Below are 24,390 nucleotides of genomic sequence, written 5' to 3'. Positions count from 1 at the left end.
TAAAGCACCGCTAAAACAACCAGTAAAACGCTGCTAAAATGACAGTAAAGCGCGGCTAAAACTAGCCGCTGCACCTCATACATGTTCATTTTTTTTATCACTTGAAATGCTCACACTATGACAAGTGAAGCCAGGCATACATACTTTTCATTTTCATGTCAGACCTATCATTTTATTACAACATTATAAACACACAAGGAAGTCAATGCAATAGAAAATGTGCCAGATGCTAATTCTTTCTGGAACAGGGATGAGTAAAATGTGAATATCAGGTTTGTTGCCCAATTCGGCGTTGTGCAAATGTACTTTGTTATGATGGGGGGCGGAGTTTTCTGAGATTCTGGGAAATCTTTTTCCACTTAAAAATGTGTTTCTGGCTCTCTGGCTCTGCAGACGTGAAGGATCCATCCGTGTAGAAGGTTGGTCAGGTTGGTACCGGTGATGGGTGGTGAAGGTCTAATTCTAACTGGAAATTTCTCAAGCAATTGTGCTCTTTTCCCCATCATTGAATGTATTAATATTGTAAGGGTGGGAGGGGGATAATAATCTGTGTACACTGTGTTCAGGGAATTGTTACCTTTTAAAAAAAAATATTGTTTTGGATATCTTTTAAAAAATGGCCAAAGATCCCTTCAGATTTTATTTGTATCCTATTGTTAGATATCTCTTATCCCTTGTACACACGGTCGGAAATTCCGATGGAAAATGTCCGATCGGACCGTGTTGTTGGATAATCTGACCGTGTGTGGGCTCCATCAAAATTTTTCCATCGGAATGTCCGACCAACAAAGTTTGAGAGCTGGATATAAAATTTTCCGACAACATGATCCAATCGGACTTCGTCCGATCGTTTGTAGAGAATTCCGATCGTGCAAAGTGCCACGCATGCTACTAGCCTGAACATAGTCCCTTTGTAACCAAGGAACGTCATCACGTTCCGAACGATCGGATTTTCCAACAACTTTGTCCGATCGTTTTATCAATTAACTTTTATGTGTATTGCGGACCGATAATTCATTGTAGCCGTGAATTGTTTTACATTAGTGTGATGGTCAGTGGGAAGAATGGTCCTTACACTTGTGGTCATTGAGAAGAATTTACCTCCTTACAGAGAGCTAAAAAGATCAATGGTGTCGGTGGGAACTTACCTGAGAGGCAGAAATTGCCCAATGCTGAAGGAACTCCTACAACCTCTGGAGGAACCCTAGTTTAGAATCACTGCCTTAGACAATCTTGTCTTGTACCTTGATCCTTATGAACCTTGAACTCTTTGCTCCTCCCGTTAACTTCCTATTTATGCCTTTGCACCTCCTGTTTGCCAGATTATTGTGCTGTTCCCTGCCAATATCTCCACTGCTGTCCACATCTTTGCTACCATTCATTACTGACCTTTGGCTTGTTCCTCGGCTACACTTCTGTTTAATCCCAACCTGCTATATCTAGTACTTGACCTTGTCTTGCTCACCTCCTAGTGGGGCAATCCTGCGGACCGTGACCTGGTGCTAGCACACAGAAAAACCCATCCCCACCATCAGGAGTGCTGATGAAGACTGGTTAGTGCTTAGATCCTGCAGCTTGGGTGAGCCCGCATCATCCACAATGGTGACCTGCTTGCGTGCTTATTCCTGGTGGTCGATGGGAGAGTCTCTGCTGCTATGGCTACTGGTCTCTGAGCCTGACCCCTGACTGTGACAAGGTCATTGGGACTAAAAGAGGTGGGTGCAGCACACCGTGCCAAAATGTCCACACCTGACCCATCTACTCAGAAGGTATCCATGTGATGAAAAGGTAGACAACTTGTTTAGAGAATTTTTCCTCTTTATCAGGTACAGTATATCACAAAAGTGAGTACACCCCTCACATTTTTTGTAAATATTTTCTTCTATCCTTTCATGTGACAACACAAAAAAAATTACACTTTGCTACAATGTAATGTAATGAGTGTACAGCTTGTATAACAGTGTAAATTTGCTCAAAGTCTCCTCAAAATAACTCAACACACACAAAAGTTAGTACACCCCTAAGTAGGCCCAAAGTGTCAATATTGTGTTTGGCCACCATCATTTTCCAGCACTGCTTTAACCCTCTTAGGTATGGAGGTCACCAGAGCTTCACAGGTTGTCACTGGAGTCCTCTTCCCCTCCTCCATGATGACATCACGGAGCTGGTGGATGTTGGAGACCTTCCCCTCCTCCACCTTCAGTTTGAGGATGTCCCACAGATGATCAATAGGGTTTAGGTCTGGAGACATACTTGGCCAGTCCATCACCTTTACCCTCAGCTTCTTTAGCAAGGCAGTGGTCATCTTGGAGGTGTGTTTGGGGTCATTATCATGTTGGAATATTGCCCTGCGGGCTGCCCAGTCTCCGAAGGAAGGGGATCATGTCCTGCTTCAGTATGTCACAGTACATGTTGGCACCCACCCACGAAAGATGCCAATTGTGGCAGCGGATGGGGGGGTGAACAAGTGGAGCTTCCCCTTTTGGGTGGTGTTTCACTTTAAATCTCATCTGCCACTTAGTTGCCCAATTAGACAGAGAATTGAGGTCGGCTTGTAAATTGGAGACATCCTGTAAGGATGTTATTCCACTGCATAGCTCGGTGTCATCTACAAAGACTGAAATCCCAGACCCAATATCATTTATAAAGATAATAAAAAGTAAGGGCCCCAACACTGAACCTTGGGGTACACCACTGATAACCTTAGACCATTTAGAGTAAGAATCATTAACCAGTACACTCTGAATTTGGTCTTTTAGCCAGTTTTCTATCCATTTACAGGCTGCTTTTCCCCTGAGCCTTGAGTGTCCTAATCCTAAAAAAGCCCTATCTACATATAATCAAATAAAAAAATGAAAAGCCCCAAAATCCCCCCCCCCCTCTCACCCCTTAAAAAAGCCCTCTTTGTAAGGGAAGTCTAGTAGGAAATAAAAGCATTGGCTCTGCAAAAGCAAAGTCTAGCAATCAATTGTATTACTGACACAGATAAGTCCTAATAAAGACTGTTGGGTCGAATGAAGAACCTTAAACACAAGTGGGGGGGGGGGTACAAACAAGACCCCACCACTGCAATTTACAAATTAAAATCAGTTTGCCAGCTTTCCCTATCCTGGACTCCTACAGACGTCCACCAATCTCAATAACATAAGAGGGACGTGTTCTGTAGTGCAGTAGAGAGAACTGGGAAGGATTGAAAACAATTCTAGGGATTTGAGTGCAGCAGGGGTAGCAATGGCAGTTCACTGCAGGAAGTTAGGAGCTCAATGGATTTCTGACAGATTAACAATTTTAATAAACTTGCAGCATTCTAATGTGACAAAACATTGGGAAATGTGGATGTATTTCAACGATTTTAAGGCCTCCATTATGATATTTAAAAGTCTTGAGATCGTGTCATGTTACACTAAGCCCTTGTACACACGGTCGGAGATTCCGACGGAATGTGTCCGATCGGACCGTTTTGTCGGATATTCCGACGGACCAAATTTTCTAACTTGTTGGTAAAATTTTCCAACAAAATGCTCCTATCGGACATACTCCGATCATGCGTAGCCTACTCCGACGGACAAAGTGCCACGCATGCTCAGATTGAATTCCTACACCAAAGCTATTGGCTATGGCTACTAGCCTGAACGTAGTCCCGACGTAATGAAATAATGTCATCACGTTCTGCACGATCGGATTTCCCGACAACTTCGTCCGACCGTGTGTATGCAACAGTTTCGAACAAAATCCGTCAGACAAAATCCGACGCATATGGTTCTCTGAATCTCTGACCGTGTGTACAAGGGCTTAAGCCGCGTACACACGGGTGGACTGTATGGCCAACTTAGTCCGTCAGACAATCCGACGGACAGTCCGTCCTACTTTCGAAAGAACGGACTTGACCACACACGGATGCAAAACAGTCCGTCGAAAGTTTGCGCGATGACGTGTACAGCACGTACGATGGGACTAGAAATAGGAAGTCCAATACACAGCAATGCAACCTTCCGCCGTGTAAATCCTTTCTGAGCATGCGCCATACTTAGTCCGTCGAACTAGCCTACTCACGAGCGGATTGTCCGCTGAAACCAAAGTACGACGGACAATATTACGGAAATTCCGAAATACTTAGTCCGCCAGACTGCACGCTGAAAAAGTCCGCTGAAGCCCACACACGAGCGGACTGTCCGCTGAAATGTGTTTCGACGGACTAAGTTGGCCAGACTTATCAGTGGTTGAAAACAAAGACTCAACTAACACATTGTCATTACCTGCAGGTGAGCGTCTATACTGAGAAGACATGAAGTTCCTCCTAATTTTGCTTTTGCTCATCCCGGTCATAACTGCTTCAGATGAACACAAATCTAAAGAGTCCCATGAAGATGCTGAAGGTGGAAGGAAAGCCCAAGCACTAAAAGAAGCAGTGAATGGAAATACTGAATTTTCCTTTAATTTCTTCAAGCAACTGACCTCTGTGTCTTCTCAGGGCAAGGATTCACCACCCAAAAATATTGTTTTATCACCTTTCAGTATTTCTTCTGCTTTTTCCATGCTGTTGTTGGGCGCCCAATCAAAGACCCACCAGGAAATCCTGGAAGGTTTGAGCCTGAACAACAAAAAATCCACAGAAAGTGAGCTCCACCAGGCGTATTCCACTCTTCTCCATCTGCTGAATGAACCAAAAAGCAGCCTTCAAGTTGACATTGGCAATGCCCTCTTTGTAGAGAAGACACTGACCTTGCTGAAGAGCTTTGAAGATGATTTAAAGAATCTTTATCATGCTGAAATTAGGAAGACCGATTTCAATGACCCACCAGAGGCTACAAAAGAAGTGAATGAATATGTGAAGAATAAAACTGAAGGCAAAATTAAGGAACTCGTCAAAGAATTTTCTGGAGATACTAAGTTGGCCCTGGTCAACTATGTTCTGTTTAAGGGTAAGAAGAGAGCCACAGGATCTGGAGTAGATGATTACATATGTAGTGCTACCCGAGGAGAGGCTGCTGTAGATTACCCCAGGTATTACTTGCTCGCACAGAAGCTATTAGTCACAAGAACAGTTCCATGCACACTGACAATACAGGCTCAGTCTAGGGCAGTGATGGTGAACCTTGGCACTCCAGATGTTTTGGAACTACATTTCCCATGATGCTCATGCACTCTGCAGTGTAGTGGAGCATCATGGGAAATGTAGTTCCAAAACATCTGGGGTGCCAAGGTTCACCATCACTGGTCTAGGGGATGTCAAACAAAACCAAAGAAACTTCTAAGCTCAACTTACCATCCAGCCTGTGACCAACCAAATTATCCTGTCTAACAATATGCATTAAAAACAGGGGTTTAGTCTGCACACATTTGCAAATACATGCGTAAGCTACAGAGCCCTGTAAAGACACCCCATTTTCTGTAGTCCCAACTTAAAATTTTGAGAGCCTCCACAGTGGAAGCACTGGTGAGCCAACGCAGTGGATACCTTTTCTGCCATAGTGCTATGTGCTGGGTGTCCAGTGCACCCCTGTGCCTTTAAGAAGGGTTGTGTTCCCACCAGGCTCACCCAACCTCAAACTATCCATTTCAATGCATGTGCTTCCACTTAAAGCCCTTCCAGTGCTCCTTGCTGTGGAGTCCAGTTATAGGTGGGGCAGTGGCCAGTTGTTTGTACTGTTTAAATACTGGTGAGATAACACAATGGACACCTTTGCTGCCATAGTGATATGTGCTGGGTGTGCAGTGTGCCCCTGTGCCTTTAAGGAGGGTTGGGCACCCTCCAGGCTCACTTGCCCTCTACCTATCCATTATAATGCATGTTAATCTCTCAAAATTTAGAGTTATGATTACAGAAAACAGAGTGCCTTGAAGAGACTCTGTAGCTTACACATGTAATTGCAAATGTGTGCAGACTAAACCCCCGTTTTTAACTCATATTGCCAGACAGGATAATTTGGTTGGTTGCAGGCTGGTCGGTAAGTTGAGCTTGGAAATTTCTTTGGTTTTGTTTGACATGCATCGCTCTTACAGAGCTCCTTGCTGTGGAGGCCAGTTATAGGGGGAAGGATAGCCAGGGTCATGCACAGGAGAGCAGAGAAAGACAGGCCGTTAAACAAGCCGGGGTCAAATCAGGAGGCCAGCAGAAGACAGGTCCAGAGGCAAGCCGAGTCGTTAATAGGTATTCACAGCAAGGTTTCACAGGAACAAACACACTAAAGAAATGAAGATCAGCCAGCAATCACAGAGGGTAACTAGCTCCCTTATAAAGGCCGCTTGGCACCAATCTGGGCTGAGAACATGCACATCAGTGCATTTGCAGATACCCATGTGCCTGCACATCCATTATGCATCCAGCTGGCATTCCTGCTGCCATGTAAGGCACTGGCCAGGAATTGCCGGGTCTTCATGGGCCAGTGTCCTGACATTAAGTCTTACTCACAATGTTCCAGGTGCTGACTGCCACCTCCCATGGGTAGTTCCTCATTGGGGGAGATAAAAAAAAACTCTTTCTCCATACCAGGACTTCAGAACAGTGCTCTCCTGCAAAAAAAAACCTTTAGCAATGTTCTCCCAGTCCTCTGGCCCAGCTACTGATGAGGTCCTAACTGTAGTTCCCGTCTCACTACAGCTGCCTCCAGGGGCAGCAGGCCAGGAGAATAGGAACCTATTAGCAAGGAAAGACCTTCTCCTAAGGCCTCCCTTCCATATTTATCACCTCCCCAGCCACCTTCTGCACCTTCTGGATGCCCCTTCCAGGAATTGGCTGGATATATATATATATATATATATATATATATATATATATATAGTATCTCACAAAAGTGAATACACCCCTCGCATTTTTGTAAATATTTTTCATATCTTTTCATGTGACGACACTGAAGAAATTACACTTTGCTACAATGTAAAGTACAGGCATACCCCACTTTTAAGTACACAATGGTGTTTATTTACTAAAGCTGAAAAGTGCAAAATCAGGCTCCCTTCTGCATAGAATCCAATAAGCTTCTAACCGCAGATTGTTCAATTAAGCTTTTGTAATAAAACCTGGAAGCTCATTAGTTTCTATGCAGAAGTGAGCCTGATTTTGCACTTTTCAGCTTTAGTAAATAAACCCCATTGGGTACTTAAACATAGGGTATACCTGTAGTGAGTGTACAGCTTGTATAACAGTGTACATTTGCTGTCCCCTCAAAATAACTCAACACACAGCCATTAATGTCTAAACCGCTAGCAACAAAAGTGAGTATACCCCTAAGTGAAAATGTCCAAATTGGGCCCAAATTGTTAATATTTGTGCGGCCACCATTATTTTTCCACGCTGTCTTAACCCTCTTGGGAATGGAGGTCACCAGAGCTTCACAGGTCGTCACTGGAGTCCTCTTCCCCTCCTCCATAATGACATCACGGAGCTGGTGGATGTTGGAGACCTCGCGCTCCTCCACCTTCCGTTTGAGGATGCCCCAAAGATGTTCAATAGGGTTTAGGTCTGGAGACATGCTTGGCCAGTCCATCAAATTTACCCTCAGCTTCTTTAGCAAGGCAGTGGTGGTCTTGGAGGCGTCTTTGGGGTCATTATCATGCTGGAATACTGCCCTGCAGCCCAGTATCTGAAGGGAGGGGACATTGTAGACAAGTGTAATTTCTTCAATGTTGTCACATGAAAAGATAGAAGAAAAGATTTACTTGCAGAATTTTTTGCCCTTTCATGCCCAAGCCTTTTTCTGACATTTGTTGCTTACAAGTAGGGATGAGCCGAACACCTCCCGGTTCGGTTTGCACCAGAACTTTCGAACAGACAGAAACAAAAAAATTTGTGCGAACTTTAGAACCCCATTGAAGTCTATGTGACTCAAACGTTCAAAATAAAAAATGCTAATTTTAATGGCTAATATGCAAGATACTGTCCTAAAAAGGGTTTGGGGACCTGGCTCCTGCTCCAGGGGACATGGGTCAATGCCTAAAATGTTTTTAAAAACGACAGTTTTTTCGGGAGCACTGATTTTAATAACGATTAAAGTGACATTTAACAGAAAAAAGTCATATAAAACTGCTTGCGGTTTTAATGTAATATCTGATTCCGGCAATACGGATGAAAATCATTGAGAAAAATGGCATGGGTAGTCCCTTCTGCTCATTACCAACCCCTTTGGGTCTTGTGCGGATATTAAGGGGAACCCCCATATTAAAAAAAGGAAAGGTGTGGGGCCCCCAGACCCTATATACTCAGAACTGGAGTATACAGGTGGTGCAAACAAGACAGGGTCTGTGTAGGTTTGTTGTGTTAAGTAGAATCTGTTTGTAATTTTGAACTGGTACATTTTTAAAGTGTAGCTCCAGTCAAAAAATCTATTTTTAAGCTTTATGGAAAATATAGGGAAGGGTTATCACCCCTGTATAATTTGTTTTACCGTCTGTCTTTTTTCATCTCACTTCCTGTTGTCTCCTTCCGTTTGCAAGTAGGAGACGTTTGTAAGTTGGATGTTTGAAAGTAGGGGCCTGCCCTTTATGCTCTGCAGAAATTTGCGCCTAACGTGTTGGTGTTGCCACAACACTGTAAGCCCTCAAAGTGACTCTTGGTGGGCGCTAGAGAGCCCTGCTGTGAACAATTATATCAAGAATTGTAATTACATGCCATTGTTTAATAGTGGTAGAAAAATAGGGCCTTTGGTGGTTGTGGTGGTGGTAGTGGTGCTGGTGCCACAACACTGTAAGTCCTCACAGTTACTCTCGGTGGGCGCAGGAACGGGCCCTGCTGTGAAATATTATGTCAAGAATTGTAATTACATGCTCCTGTTAAACAGGGGCTGAAAAATTGGGCTGGTGGCATCACCCAGAACCAAAAATGTTCTTCCAAGATATCAGTGGAGGAGGAAGAGGATAGACAGTCAACATAACAGAGCAGTCACTCAGCATCAGCATAGGCAGTCTTGAAGGGATGTGATATTTCCCAAAAAATATTCGGTTACATCAGCTTCAGGTGCTAGGTAGCTGGTGGTGATCCAAGACTGATTCGTCTTTATGAAGGTCAGTCGATCAACCGAGTCGGTGGACAGGCGCACCCTGTGATTGGTTACAAAGCCACCAGCAGCACTGAAGGTGCGTTCCCGAAAGAACGCTGGATGTAGGACAGGCCAGTAGCTCAATTGCATACTGTGCAAGCTCTGGCCAGTGATCCATCCTCAAAACCCAGTAAGCCAGAGGATTTTCGGTGGGAAAGGTGTCCAAGTCTGACCTTGCCCCTAGGTATTCCTGCACTATGTAAATCAGACGCTGGCGATGGATGCTGGAACTGATCATACCTTGGGCTGCGGACTATAAAATCGTCTGAACACATCGGTCAGATGGCCACCTTCTCCACCGCTCCTTCTGACCGATGCCTCAGCAACACGTTGTCCAGGACCTTTCTGCAAGGCCTCCCAGAGATGTCTCATCCTCTGCTCCCTCTGCAACGGCAAGATAAGGTCTGCAACCTTACCCTTGTACCTTTGATCAAGGAGAGTGGCCAGCCAGTAATGGTCCCTCTCCTTGATCCAAAGAATACGAGGATCCTTTTGCAGGCTTTGCAGGATCAGGGATGCCACACAGTGTAGGTTAGCTGAGGCATTTGGTCCGGAGTCCTCTGGGTCACTAAGGACAACATGATCCGCAGCCACCTCCTCCCAGCCACGTAGAAGTTCACGGGTTTCTTGGGACTGTAAATCATCCCTAAAAGACTGCTGCTGCTGAGGCTGAGTACCAGGCTCCACCTCCATGCTGACACAACCCTCCTCCTCCTCCCCCTCCCCCTCCCCATCCTCTTCCTGTGTGATGGGTGGGACAGCAGGAACACTGTCTGGATAAAGGGAGCCTTGAGAGGCAAGGAAGTCCTCCTTTTCCTGCCTCTGTTCTGCGTCAAGTGCCCTGTCCATTATTCCACACAGCGTATGCTCCAAGAGGTGGACAAGAGGTACAGTGTCACTGATGCATGCACTGTCACTGCTCACCATCCTTGTGGCCTCCTCAAACGGTGACAGGACAGTGCATGCATCCCTGATCATGCCCCACTGGCATGGTGAGAAAAAACCAAGCTCCCCTGACCTTGTCCTGGTGCCGTAGTCGCAAAGGTACTCATTGATGGCCCTCTGCTGTGTGTGCAGCCACTGCAGCATGGCCAACGTTGAGTTCCACCTGGTGGGCATATTACATATAAGGCGGTTCTTGGGCAGGTTCAACTCCTTTTGGAGCTCAGCCAGCCGAGCACTGGCATTAAATGATTGGCAGAAATGCACACAGACTTTCCTGTCCTGCTTCAGGACATCCTGTAAGGCCGGGTACCTGCCCAAGAACCGCTGCACCACCAGGTTAAAGACGTGAGCCACACAGGGCACATGGGTCAGTTGTCCCTGTCGGAAGGCAGAGAGGAGGTTGGTGCAATTGTCGCAAACCATCAATCCTGGCTTAAGCTGGTGTGGTGTCAACCACCTCTCGGCCGGCCCCTGCAGAGCTGACAAAATATCTGCCCCAGTGTGGCTCCTGTCCCCCAAACAAACCAGCGCAAGCACGGCATGGCATAGTTTTGCCCGCGTACTTGCGTAGCCCCTTGAACGCCTACGGAGCACCGCTGGTTCCGAGGACAGAGCACTGGAAGAGGCCATGGAGGAAGAAGAAGAGGAGGGGGTGGAGGAGAGAGGTGTGTCACAACCAGTAGTAGCATTTTGGAGGCGTGGTGGCGGAACAACCTCCAACACTACTGCACCTTGTCCTGCATCCTTCCCAGCTGCCAGAAGATTGACCCAATGGGCCGTGAAAGACAGGTAACGTCCCTGACCATGCCTGCTGGACCATGAGTCAGAGGTAATATGTACCTTACCGCTGACCGCCCTGTCCAGCGAGGCAAGGACATTGCCTTCCACATGCCAGTAGAGAGACAGAATCGCCTTCTGTGAGGAAGGGGGCCCAGTCTACCAACTGAAAAGGCAGCAGTTGAAGTGCTAGCAATTTAGCCAAGCTAGCATTCAACCGCTGGGCATGTGGATGGCTGGGAGTGAACTTCTTTCTACGGTCCAGCAACTGGGGCAGGGAAATTTGCCTGCTACAATTGGACGTGGGTGGGATGTGGGTGTACTGATAGCAGAGTGCCCGGAAGCACTTGGCTGTGACACACCTAATTCTACACCATCATTCCTCTCAGAGCAGGTTTCAGAGAGGACTGAAGGTCTAGTGGGGTTGGAGATCCCAGCTGATGAGGACCAAAGAGAGGTCCGCTTTGTTCTTTGGTGTGGGTCTTTGAGGTACGCTTGCCAACGACCTGCATGGCAGGTCAACATATGTCTGGTCAAGCATGTGGTGCACAAGCGGCTGATGTTTTGGCCACGCGAGATACGCTTGAGATATATGTTGCAAATAGCAGCGGTGCGATCTGATGCACTCGTCTCAAAAAAGGCCCACACCAAAGAACTTTTAGAATAACGCGCAGAAGCAGCGCCCTGCACAGTCGGAGCTCTGCAGTGTGATTCAGTTGGTGTGCTACCCCTAAGATGGCCCCCGGAGGGCATCCTGCCTCGTTGGAGATGTGCCTCCTCCTCCTCCTCTCTCCTACCAGGCATCCACGTGGAGTCAGTGCCCTCATCATCCCCTCCCTCTTCATCGCTGGAGCAAACCTGGCAGTATGCTGCAGCTTGTGGAACATGACTGCCAGATTGCTGTCCTTCTTGAGCATCCCCTCTGTCTGCGCTAACGCTACTGCCTTCCTCTAGCTGAGTATCATCATCAGAGCCTACAAAACACTGGGCATCCTCCTGGAGCATGTACCCAACACTGTGCTCAAAGAGTTCAGGGGACTCCTCAGGAGGACGTGGTGGGTCTAGGGAAGGAGTCACTGATGATGAAATTGAGACGAGGAAAGACGATGCATTGGCAGCTGCTTTGCTAGTACCCTAAGCCTGGATTAGAGAGGATGAGGAGGATGAAGAGGGCTTGGTCATCCACTCTACCAAGTCTTCGTCATGATGCGGCTCAACACATCTAGCTGCCGAAAATAAGGACAAGCGTGTCCCAAGGCCACGTGCTGATGGCGATGCACCGCGTCCACGACCAGCACTGTTGTCTCTAGACACAGAGCCTTCTTGCCCACTCTTATCGGCTCGTGCCTGTCTGCCTCTCCTTGTTGGCCTTCCAGACATGGTAATGGCCGGAAGGGAGATGGGAAAACCAGCAATTGAGTAGTGTATATTGTGCTGGAGGCACACAACAATCACTAACTCCTGCAGATGCCTTTATTATAGAACAACAGGAATTAAAGGTTACCAGTGTATACTGTGCTGTGCTGGAGTCACACAACACCAACTAACTCCTACAGATGGCAGATGGCTCAATTAGAGAAGAGCTATATAGGTGGATAATGGTGTATACTGCGGTCAGGGCACGCAGACAACACCCACAAACTCCTACAGCTGACTGAAAGCTGAATTACAGAAGAGCAATATAGCTAGCTATATAGGTGGATAATGGTGTATACTGTGGTCAGGGCATGCAGACAACACCCACAAACTCCTACAGCTGACTGAAAGCTCAATTACAGAAGAGCAATATAGCTAGCTATATAGGTGGATAATGGTGTATACTGCAGGTAGGGCATGCAGACAACACCCACAAACTCCTACAGCTGACTGAAAGCTCAATTACAGAAGAGCAATATAGCTAGCTATATAGGTAGATAAGGGTGTATACTGCGCTTAGGGCACACAGACAACACCCACAAACTCCTGCAGATGGCTGAAAGCTCAATTACAGAAGAGCAAGAGCGCTAAATCGGTCGATAACAAACGGTGTATACTGTGTTGAAGGTACACAGAGCACACCCACTAACTCCTACAGACGCCAACACACTACACAAGGCCGCCATGCTGGCGGCCTTATATAATGTTGGGCATGTACTACACAGCCTGAGCTATGATTGGCCACATGCATCCTGCCTGTGGCCAATCATGGCTCTCCTCGCTGCCGGTGATGTGATTGGCCAAGCATGCGGGGTCACAGTGCATGCTTGGCCAATCATGATGGCGCAGTGCATTGTGGGCCATGAGTGCCACACGAATTTGGTGCGAACGGCCCATAACGTTCGGTATTCCCCAAATGTGCGAACAACCGATGTTCGAGTCGAACGTATGTTCGACTCGATCACCAAGCTCATCCCTAGTGGAGAGAGATAGAACAGGGCTCTGTTCAGTGCTATTAGTTAGTTAGTGTGCTATACTGTGCTATTTGGCTTCAATTGTCAGTGTAGAATATTAGTTTAGTGTCAGTCTAGGGATAGTGTGAGTGTAGTGAGGAGGACCATCATTCAGCTTTGCATAGTGTATAGCTAGAGTAGGGACAGTTCAGATAGCATCAGTATAGTGACTAGGGATGAGCCCGATGTTCGAGTTGAACGTAAGTTCGAGTCGAATTCTGTGTGTTCGCCTGTTTGCCGAATAGCGAACAATTTGGGGTGTTCGTGGCAAATTCGAAAACCGCAGAACACCCTTTAAAAGTCTATGGGGGAAATCAAAAGTGCTAATTTTAAAGGCTTATATGCAAATTATTGTCATAAAAAGTGTTTGGGGACCCGGGTCCTGCCCCAGGGGACATGGATCAATGCAAAAAAAAGTTTTAAAAACGGCCGTTTTTTCGGGAGCAGTGATTTTAATAAAACTGAAACAATAAAAGTGAAATATTCCTTTAAATTTCCTACCTGGGGGGTGTCTATAGTATGCCTGTAAAGGGGTGCATGTTTCCTGTGTTTAGAACAGTCCGAGAGCAAAATTACATTTCTAAAGGAAAAAAAGTCATCTAAAACTACTTGCGCTATAAGGCCGCGTACACACGGGCGGATTGTCTGTCCAACTTAGTCCGCTGAAACGTGTTTCAGCAGACAATCCACTCGTGTGTGGGCTTCAGCGGACTTTTTCAGCGGACTGTCTGACGAACAAAGTCTTACGGAATTTCCGTAATTTTGTCCGTCCAAACTTGGTTTTGTCCATCCAAACTTGGTCCGCTCGTGTGTAGGCAAGTTGGACGGACTAAGTATGACGCATGCTCAGAAAGGATTTACACAGCCGAAAGTTGCATTGCAGTGTATTGGACGTCGTTTTTCTAGTCCCGTCGTACGTGCTGTACACGTCATTGCGCGCGCTTTCAGCGAACTGTCTGTTCATCGTGCGTGGTCAAGTCCGTTCATTCAAAATTTGGACGGACTGTCTGTCGGATTGTCTGACGAACTTAGTTGGGCAGACAATCCGCCCGTGTGTACGCGGCCTAATGAATTGTCGGGTCTCAGCAATACAGATAAAAGTAATTGTAATAAATGGCATAGGGGTCCCCCCAAAAAATCTTTGGGTCTGGTGTGAATATTAAGGGGAACCCTGAATCAAAATAAAAAAAATTGTGTGGGGGTCCCCTCAAATTCCATACCAGGCCCTTCAGGTCTGGTATGGATATTACAGGGAACCCTGCGCCAATTATTTTGTGGACTGGTACGGTCCAGGAGGGGGGCGCGCTCCCATCCCCCCTCTTTTCCTGCGGCATTCCAGGTTGCCTGCTCAGATAAGGGTCTGGTATGGATTTTAAGGGGAACTCCATGCAAAAATAAAATAAAAAAGGACGTGGGGGTCCTTCCAAAAATCCATACCAGGCCCTTATCCGAGCATGCAACCTGGAATGCTGCAGCAAAAGAGGGGGGATCTGAGCCTGCCCCCCTCCTGAACCGTACCAGTCCACATGCCCTCAAAATGGAGAGGGTGCTTTGGGGTAGACCCCCAAAGCACCTTGTACCTATGTTGATGGGGACAAGGGCCTCATCCCCACAACCCTTGCCCGGTGGTTGTGGGGGTCTGCGGGTGGGGGGCTTATCGGAATCTGGAAGCCACCTTTAACTAGGGGACTCCCAGATCTGCTGCAGTGGAAAAAAAATACAGTCCCTTCCACCCACATGCCCAGCGTCTGAATGCAAGCTTCTCAAAGCTGTTGGCTTTCCAACTTCTGCCTTTCAGCCTGGTTGATTCTGCCCCCTTCCGTGAATTTGCACAATGTGCTGTACCACAATGACAGGTTCCCAGTCTCTACTACTTTTCACGTTAGGCCGCTCCATCTCTCTACCATCACGTAGACGGGAATATTCTGGCATCGTTGGGCAAGGCAGTCAGCCATAAAATCCACCTTACTGCTGACATGTGGTCCAGCAAGCATGAGCAGGGATGATATATTTAGTTCACAGTAGACTGAGCAACGCTGCTTGCAACTCGAAAGGATGCAGGACAGGGCTCAGTGCTGCAGCTTGTTGTGCCCCCACGTCTCCATACAGCTGGTGGTGATGATCCCAGACCTGTGAGGTCTATCCCTTCCTCCTCCCCCGCCACCTCCATGCCCTCCTCTGCAGAATTGTCCTATGAACATCAGGTACCCCCTACGCGTTCAAAGGGTTATCCCCAGAGTCAGGCTAAAGGGTGCCATGCAGTGCTTCAGTTGGTGTGTTTGGGGGACAGGAACCATACCGGAGCAGAGATTCTTGCAGCTCTGCAGGGACAGGCCCAGAGGTGGTTCACACCAAACCAGCTGGAGCCAGGAATGGTGGTGTCCGATAATGGCTCAAACCTCCTGTCCGCCCATAGACTGGGAAAGTTGACACATGTGCCATGCCTGGCACATGTCCGCAATTTGGTGGTGCAGCATTTCCTAAGTATGTACCCAGGGTTGCAAGATGTGCTAAAGCAGGCCAGAAGAGTCTATAGCCATTTCAGGCAGTCATACATAGCCAGTGCTCGGTTGGCTGAAATTCAGTGGGAATTACACCTGCCCGTGATGTGAGACATGCCCACCAGGTGGAACTCAACTTTGGGAATGCTGCAGCAGCTATACATGCAGCAGAGGGCCGTCAACGAGTACCTGTGCCAGTACGGCACAATGACAGGCTCAGGCCGCTTCAGCTTTTTTCCCCACACAAATGGCTGATGATTAAGGATGCATGCACTGTATTGTCACTATTTGAGGAGGCCACAAGGATGGTGAGCAGTGACAGTGCATGCATCAGTGACACAATCCCTGTTGTGTTCCTGCTGTAGCAGACTCTGCAGGGCATTATGGACAGGGCACTGGAGGCAGAGCAGCAGGAGGAAGAGGGGGACTTCCTTCCCTCTCAAGGACCACTTTATCCAGACACCATCATTACTATGTCACAGAACACACAGGTGGAGAAAGGGAGGAGGATGAGGAGGAGGATTCTGGCACTTTCATAGGCTTCGTAGAAGAGGAAGACATGCGTCAAGCTGTAAGTGATGCCTTTTCAACCCCAGGACCCTTGGGAGTAGTACGTGGCTGGGAGGAGGAATTTCCAGATGCTGTCATCCTGAGTGACCCTGAGGAGTCTGCTTCTCAAGCCTCTGCAAATTTGAGGCGCATGGGCAACCTCATGCTTCAAAGCCTGCGAAAGGATCCAAGAATACGTGGCATAAAGGAGAAGGATGATTACTGGTTGGCAACCTTCCTTGACCACCGTTATAAGGGGAAAGTCTCAGAAATCATCCTGTCCCCACAGAGAGTGCAGAAGATAAAATCTCTTGAGGACATGTTGAAGAGGATATTATTGAAAATTTTTCCTGTCTCCGGTAGGTTACAGTGTGGCGGAAAATGTCATTTTGAGTCTTCTGTTGGTCAAGAGAGGAGCATTGGAGAAGGAGTTGGCCTAATGGAGGCATTTTAAAATTTTTTTAGTCCTCACCGCCCAGGGCTGTCAGCTTCCACATCCCATCGGCAGCATCTGCATCACATGGTGGACGATTACCTTGGGGCCAAAACAGAGATAGAGAGCTTTCCAGCTGATGATCCACTGACTTACCGGGTCATGAAAATAGACCCCTGGCCAGAACTTGGCCAGTATGCTGTTGAGCTGTTGGGCTGCCCTGCATCCAGTGTGCTTTCAGAACGTGCATTCAGTGCTGCAGGAGGTTTCGTTACTGATCATAGAACGCGTCTGTCCACAGACTCCGTGGACCGTTTGATTTTTATAAAAAATAATCAGTCCTGGATTACCAGCTATGAAACCCCTGATGCCAATGTCACTGATTAAGTCTTTTTGGTATGTGGAATCTCTGTAGAACTTTGAGGCTGCCTAACTTTGAGGGTGTTCAATCATTTCCTCTGGAAGAATGTTTTTAGTATAGGTTTCATGGGCACAATTAACACCCAAAGACCAATTTTTCAGCACCTGTTTGACAGGTGAACATCATTGCAGTTTTTTTGCTTCATCAAGAGCACCTCTATAGGGTTACGGCGGGAAGGCACCCCCAACACCCAAATTCCCTGTACACACGATCGGAAAGTCCGATGTGAGATTTTGGTCGGAAATTCCAACTGTGTGTATGCTCCATTGGACTTTTGCTGGCGGAAAAAGATTGAGAGCAGGTTCTCTATTTTTCGGTCGGAAAAAGTTCAGATCAGAAATTCCAATCGTCTATAGCAATTCCAACGCGTAAAATTCGTACACATGCTCGGAAACAATTTGACGCATGCTCGGAAGCATTGAACTTTATTTTCTCGGCTTGTCGTAGTGTTGTCTTTCACCACGTTCTTGACGGTCGAAAGTTCAGAGAGCTTGTGTGACCGCGTGTATGCAAGCCAAGCTTGGATGGTTTTTCCGACGCAGCAAAAGAGTAATTTTTCTGCACCTGTTTGACAAGTGCATATCATTGCAATTTTTTTTCATCAAGGGTACCTCTATAGGGTTATGGTGGGAAGGCACTACTGACACCCAAAGACACATTTTTCAGCACCTGTTTGATAGGTACATATCATTGCAATTTTTTTTCATAAAGTCCAATTCTTGCTTTCATCAAGATTACCTCTATAGGGTTATGGTGGGAAAGCACCACCAAGACCCAAAGACCAATTTTACACACCCGTTACTTCTATCCAAAGTCAAAGTGACACCAGAATGTATCCAAAAAATCTTTAATCTTGTTCTCAGTGCACTACATTGTGTCCTCATCATACACATGGGCTCCCCATCTGTTGCTGAGCAAAATAAAGGCAGCTTGCAGGGAACATTTCTTTTTTGGCTTTATAAATTCAATTATTGTTGCAGCAGATTCTAGACATGGTACAGATCTGCCACTTTACAAGTAGACTAAGGGGACCCCCCAGGCACTATATTGGAAGGAATTTTAAATTTTTATGCTTTCACTTTAAAAATCAACAAATCGCTGCTCATTTAAAAATTACGTTTTTCACAAACTTTTTTTTATTATTGATACATGTCCCCCAGGGCAGGACCCGGAAACTATAACCATCGTATGCCCAATTACTTGCATATAAGCCTTCAAAATGGGCACTTGGATTTTTGATGTTCGGGTCCCATTGAATTTAACGAGGTTCGTTAATCAAGTCCGAACTTTCGCAGTGTTCAAAAGTCCGGGTCTGAACCGAACAGGGGTCCGTTTGGCCCATCCCTACACTTCAAACATGTCTACAGGTTACCAGTTTAAAGTTAGAGGAGGTTTAGTGTTAGAATTATTGCTCTCACTCTAACGGCAGTGGCGATACCTCACATGTGTGGTTTAAACTCCGTTTACATTAGCGGTCCCGACTTACGTATGGGGATGGAGGGATGGGGCTCCTTCAATTTTTTTTGTTTTTCTTATTTATTTATTAATTACACTGTCCCTTCGGAAAAAAAAAAAATCAGATCACTTTTATTGCTGTCAGAAGGAATGTAAACATCCCTTGTGACAGTAATAGGCAGTGACAGGTACTCTTTATGGAGGGATCGGGGGTCTAAAGGCCCCAAATGCCTCCTTTGCACTTAAAAGTATTCAAAGTGCCAAGTTTGGCTGTTTTGAATGCTGTTATTTTTCTTCTGTAAACTGGAAGTGATGTCATGTAGACATGTGCACTGCCAAAAAATGTGTTTTCATTTTCATTTAATTTGTTTTTAGTTTTGTTTTCTGTTTTTCAGGTTATTCGCTATGATCCCAACTTGTAAATTTGTAAATTTGAAAATTCATAAATTCAAAGATAAGAAAGAAAATCCGATAATTCGAAATAACGAACTAACTAATAATAACTAACTATTAAATTATAGATAATTTCCTTTCAAATTTGGCTGTTAGTGAATGTAACAAAATGTATCTGATGTTACAAATTATCCAAAATAACAAATGCTGCATCTAAACAAATGGAACAGAACAAATTAATAATTAGTAGTAGTAGTAATAATAATAATATGTTTTTTTTATTAATACTATTATTTATTATTATTAATTAGTAATGTTCCATTAGTTTAGATTCGGCATTTGATATCTTGGATAATTAGTAACTTTGGATAAATTTCACATTCGTTACGTTCACTAACAGCCAAATTTAAAAATGAAATTCCAATACCTATAATGGAATAGTTAGTAATAGTTAAGTTATTTTTAGTTAGTTATTATTTCAGATTTTCAAATTTTCGGGTTTTTTAATTTTTGGAAAAATGTGTTAAATGGGTTTTCATTAATTTGGATATTTCCAAATGAACGAATTTGTCGAAATTCGTAAAAAAAAATTTCAGAACTAAACTAATTGCACTTATCTAATGTCATGACATTGCTTCCGTGTTACTAGACCCGAGACCCGATCAAAGCCGATTCCAGCTTTGTTCGGGTCTTCGGCCAGCCAGCGGACATGCCGGCTGGTCGATCGGGCCTCCCGGTCAGATTGAAGAGCTTGGGAGAGCCGTGGAAGATGGCGGGAGGAGGGGGGAGGTCCCCTCCCGCTCCTTGGGATAACAGCCAAGCAGATTTTTAGCCATATCAGTTGTTATCCCAAGAAAGCCAACCGCCGACTCTAAAAAAACAGTACCAGGTTTATGCGTACAGCTGCAGGCATCACCCCAGTACAAACCCTTCAATCCGAGGCTGCATATTTGCATCCGGTCGGCGTGAAGGGCTTAAAGAGACAAAACATGGGAAATGTGCAGGTATTGTTGAGATATATTAAATGTGTTTTTTTCCCAGACATTGGCTTTAATGCCACGAGCATATTTTATTTGGGGCATCAAATCTAATAATTTCATGAGTTTATTTATCCATTCACCAGAGATTTTATCGGATTTAAATCACATACATGTTTTATGTTATTAGGAGAATGGCAGGACACTTTTAATGCAGCATTTACAAGGACCCAGAAGTTCAAGGTTGATACGAACACAGCGGTGGATGTTCCAATGATGAGACGAACGGGTCAGTACAACCATTACCGTGACACAAAGCTTCCTTGTACAGTGGTGGAGCTTCCATACAAGGATAACGCATCCATGATTATCGCCGTGGCTGAACCGGGCAAGATCCGTGAGGTAGAGCAAGGATTGTCTGCTGAGACCATACAACGATGGAGGACATCATGGAGAAAATGGTAAGAGGAGAACACTGCAGGCCAATGTACAAAAAAACTAAAAACTTTGTTTACATGTTAATCCAATTTAAAAACCATTTTCATATAATTACATAACATGTATCTATATTCTGACATGCCATATGCCAGCTGAATATGGAAATTGAACCTGCTGGGCGAGCATTTATACACTCATTTATCTTACAGGAGAAAGACAGCCCAAGACAGACATCAGCAGTGCTGTGATGTTGACTAGTATCCTAAAGGGTAGGAAGGAGGCAGGACCAGAACAGGGAGGAGGTGGGAGAAGGGCAAACAGGAGGAAAGACAAAGGGAATCCCAAAAATAGGAAACATAAGGGGAATACAAAGACACTGAATTTCAAAAGAGCCAACTTCCCTAAACTACGAAACTTACTAGAAGGCATAAATTGGGATAAAATCTTAGGAACAAAGAACGCGGAGGAGAGATGGGTTTGCTTTAAGAGAATATTACATAAGGGCATTAGCCGATGCATCCCATTGGGTAATACATTTAAAAGAGCGAACAAAAGTTCTGGGTGGCTTAACTCCAATGTAAAAATGCATATACAAGCAAAGGAAAAGGCCTTTAAAAAATGCAAGGTTGAGGGATCATCATCAGCATTCAGACTTTATAAAGAATGCAACAAGAAATGTAAAGGGGTCAATAAGGATAGCTAAGATAGAAAACACACAAACACGAAAGACACATAACGGAGGAGAGCAAAAAAATTCCCAAGAAATTCTTTAAGTATGTAAACAGTAAAAAAGGGTGGACAGACCATATTGGCCCCATAAAGAATGAGGAAGGATATCTGGTTACAAAGGATGGGGAGGTGGCCAAGATATTGAATTTATTCTTCTCCTCAGTCTTCACGAGGGAATCGGGGGACTTCAGTAACCAAAACTGCAGTGTTTATCCTCATGGCACATCAGAGGAAGCACCTCCATGGTTAACAGAGGACAGAATTAAAATTAGACTTGGGAAACTTAACATAAATAAATCACCGGGACCAGATGGCTTGCACCCGACGGTACTTAAGGAACTCAGTTAAATAATTGCCAGACCATTGTCCTAATTTTTACTGACAGTCTACTGAGTGGAATGATACCAGCTGATTGGAGAAAAGTAGCACCAATATTTAAAAAGGGCCCAAAATACATCCCTGCGAATTACAGACCAGTTAGCCTAACATCAATAGTATTTAAACTCTTGGAGGGGATGATAAGGGACTATATACAAGTAGGAAAGAGAATGGTAGCATTAGCAGTAATCAGCATGGATTCATGAAGAATCGTTCTTGCCAAACCAATATACTAACCTTCTATGAGGAGGTGAGTTGCCAGCTAGATAAAGGAAGGCCCGTAGACGTGGTGTATCTGGATTTGGCAAAAGCATTTGACACAGTTCCCCATGAACGTTTACTGTACAAAATAAGGTCCACTGGCATGGGCCATAGGGTGAGTACATGGATTGAAAACTGGCTACTAGGGATGAGCTTCGAGTTCGGGTCGAAGTCATGTTCGACTCGAACATTGCCTGTTCGTCTGTTCGGCGAACAGTGAACAATTTGGGGTGTTCACGGCAAATTCAAAAAGCCGCAGAACACCCTGTACAAGTCTGTGGGAGAAATCTAAAGTGCTAATTTTAAAGGCTCATATGCAAGTTACTGTCCTAAAAAGTGTTTGGGGACCCGGGTCCTACCCCAGAGGACATGGGTCAATGGAAAAAAAGTTTTAAAAACGGCTGTTTTTCTGGAGCAGTGATTTTAATAATGATTAAAGTGAAACAATAAAAGTGTAATATTCCTTTAAATTTCATACTTGGGGGGTGTTTATAGTATGCCTGTAAAGGGGCGGATGTTTCCCGTGCTTAGAACTGTCCCTGCACAAAGTGTCATTTCTGCAGGAAAAAAAGTCTTTTAAAATCACTCGTGGCTATAATGAGTTGTCGGCTCCCCGTAATACAGAGATCACTCATTGAAAGTCATTGATAAAAAAAAAGCGTGGGGTTCCCCCAAATTCAATTACCAGGCCCTTCAGGTCTGGTATGGATATTAAGGGGAACCCCACGTCAAATTAAAAAAAAAATTGATGCGGGGTTCCCCTTAATATGCATTGATAAAATAATAAAAGTCATTTAAAACTGCTTGCGGCTGTAATGTAATGTCTGGTCCCGGCAATATGGCACGCATGGGTAACCCCCCAATCCATTACCAGGCCCTTTGGGGTCATAGAAAATCACTCGCGGCTATAATGAATTGTCGGCTCCCGTAATACAGAGAACAGTCATTGAAAGTCATTAAAAGTCATTGATAAAAAATAAATAAAAGCGTGGGGTTCCCCCAAATTCAATTACCAGGCCCTTCAGGTCTGGTATGGATATTAAGGGGAACCCCACATCAATTAAAAAAAAATGAAGTGGGGTTCCACCTAAAATATCCGTACCAGACCCTTCAGGTCTGGTATGGATTTTAAGGGGAACTCCACGCCAATTTTTTTTTAAAAATGGCGTGGAGTTCCCCCTAAAAATACCTACCAGACCCTTTATCCGAGCATGCAACCTGGCAGGCCGCAGGAAAACAGAGGGGGGACGAGAGAGCGCCCCCCCTCCTGAACCGTACCTGGCCACATGCCCTCAACATTGGGAGGATGCTTTGGGGGTATGTGACCCCTCAAAGCACCTTGTCCCCCTGTTGATGAGGACAAGGGCCTCATCCCCACATCCCTGGCCAGTGGTTGTGGGGGCCTGCGGGCAGGGGGCTTATCAGAATCTGGAAGCCCCCTTTAACAAGTGGACCCCAGATCTTGGCCCCCCCTGTTTGAAATGTTAAGGGGGTACAAAAGTACCCCTACCATTTCACAAAGAAAGTGTAAGTGCTTCCCCAATGACGTGTGGGTGACCCCGCCCCCCTCTGATGTAACGGAAACCTGCGTTAGAGCAGAGGTGGGCGGGGTCACTCACACGTCATTGGGGAAGCCGGGCTTCCCCACTTGCGTCAGAGGGGGGCGGGGTCAGGTGACGGGTGGCCCCGCCCTCCTCATATAAGAAATGTCAGGCTGCCGGGATCCTCGCAGTGTCTCCGCAGGTGGAGACAGAGGATGGAGGCTGCACTGGATGGATCACCCATTGCTGGATCAGATCACCCATCGCTGGACCCCGGAGAGATGATCATCCGTCGCTGGATAGGAAGAGTGGATTACCACCGCTGGAATCTTTTTAAAAATGTTTTAATTTTTAATAAAGGACTTTTGCAAAGCATCCTCCCAATGTTGAGGGCATGTGACCTGGTACGGTTCAGGAGGGGGGCGCTCTCTCGTCCCCCCCCTCTTTTCCTGAGGCCTGCCAGGTTGCATGCTCAGATAAAGGGTCTGGTATGGATATTTAGGGGGAACCCCACGTCATTTCTTTGATGCGGGGTTCCCCTTAATATCCATACCAGACCTGAAGGGCATGGTAATTGAATTTGAGGGAACCTCACACTTTTTTTTTTTTTTTAATCAATGACTTTCAATGAATGTTGTGTGTATTACGGAGAGCCGGCAATTCATTATAGCCGCGAGTGATTTTAAATGACTTTTTTTCCTGCAGAAAATACACTTTTGCAGGGACAGTTCTAAGCACGGGAAACATGCGCCCCTTTACAGGCATACTATAGATACCCCCCAGGTACGAAATTTAAAGGAATATTACACTTTTATTGTTTCACTTTAAGCATTATTAAAATCACTGCTCCTGAAAAAATGTCAGTTTTTAAAACTTTTTTTTGCATTGATACATTGATATATTTGTCCCCAAACACTTTTTAGGACAATAACTTGCGTATTAGCCTTTAAAATTAGCACTTTAGATTTTGAATGTTCGAGTCCCATAGACTTTAATAGGGTTCTAAAGTTCACACAAAGTTTAGCTCTGTTCGCAGGTTCTGGTGCGAACCGAACCGGGGTAATGTTTGGCTCATCCTTACTGGCTACAAGGGCGAGTTCAGAGGGTGGTGATAAATGGGGAGCACTA

At 45.5% G+C, this 24,390-nt stretch overlaps 1 protein-coding gene across 2 annotated transcripts in view; it reads left to right on the top strand.

Annotated features, from left to right (window-relative positions):
* Positions 1 to 350: 350 nt before the first annotated feature.
* The window catches only part of LOC143956498 (serine protease inhibitor A6-like), a 38,156-nt gene continuing 14,116 nt past the window's right edge, over positions 351 to 24,390 (top strand). The window contains exons 1-3 of one of the 2 annotated variants that reach the window (XM_077466695.1): positions 351 to 428; positions 4,263 to 4,922; positions 20,106 to 20,376. In XM_077466695.1, the coding sequence (XP_077322821.1) occupies positions 4,286 to 4,922; positions 20,106 to 20,376 (908 nt within the window). In that variant the 5' untranslated portion in view covers positions 351 to 428; positions 4,263 to 4,285. The remainder of the gene's footprint in view (positions 429 to 4,262; positions 4,923 to 20,105; positions 20,377 to 24,390) is intronic. The other variant, XM_077466696.1, reaches the window with a different exon arrangement.

This window comes from Lithobates pipiens, unplaced genomic scaffold (assembly GCF_037356315.1).
Source record: "Lithobates pipiens isolate NorthernLeopardFrog02 unplaced genomic scaffold, aLitPip1_a1.2 Scaffold_37, whole genome shotgun sequence".
NCBI lineage: Eukaryota > Metazoa > Chordata > Amphibia > Anura > Ranidae > Lithobates > Lithobates pipiens.
The sequence above is the reverse complement of the archived record's forward strand: the minus strand, read 5'-3'. Positions and strand labels throughout refer to the sequence as shown.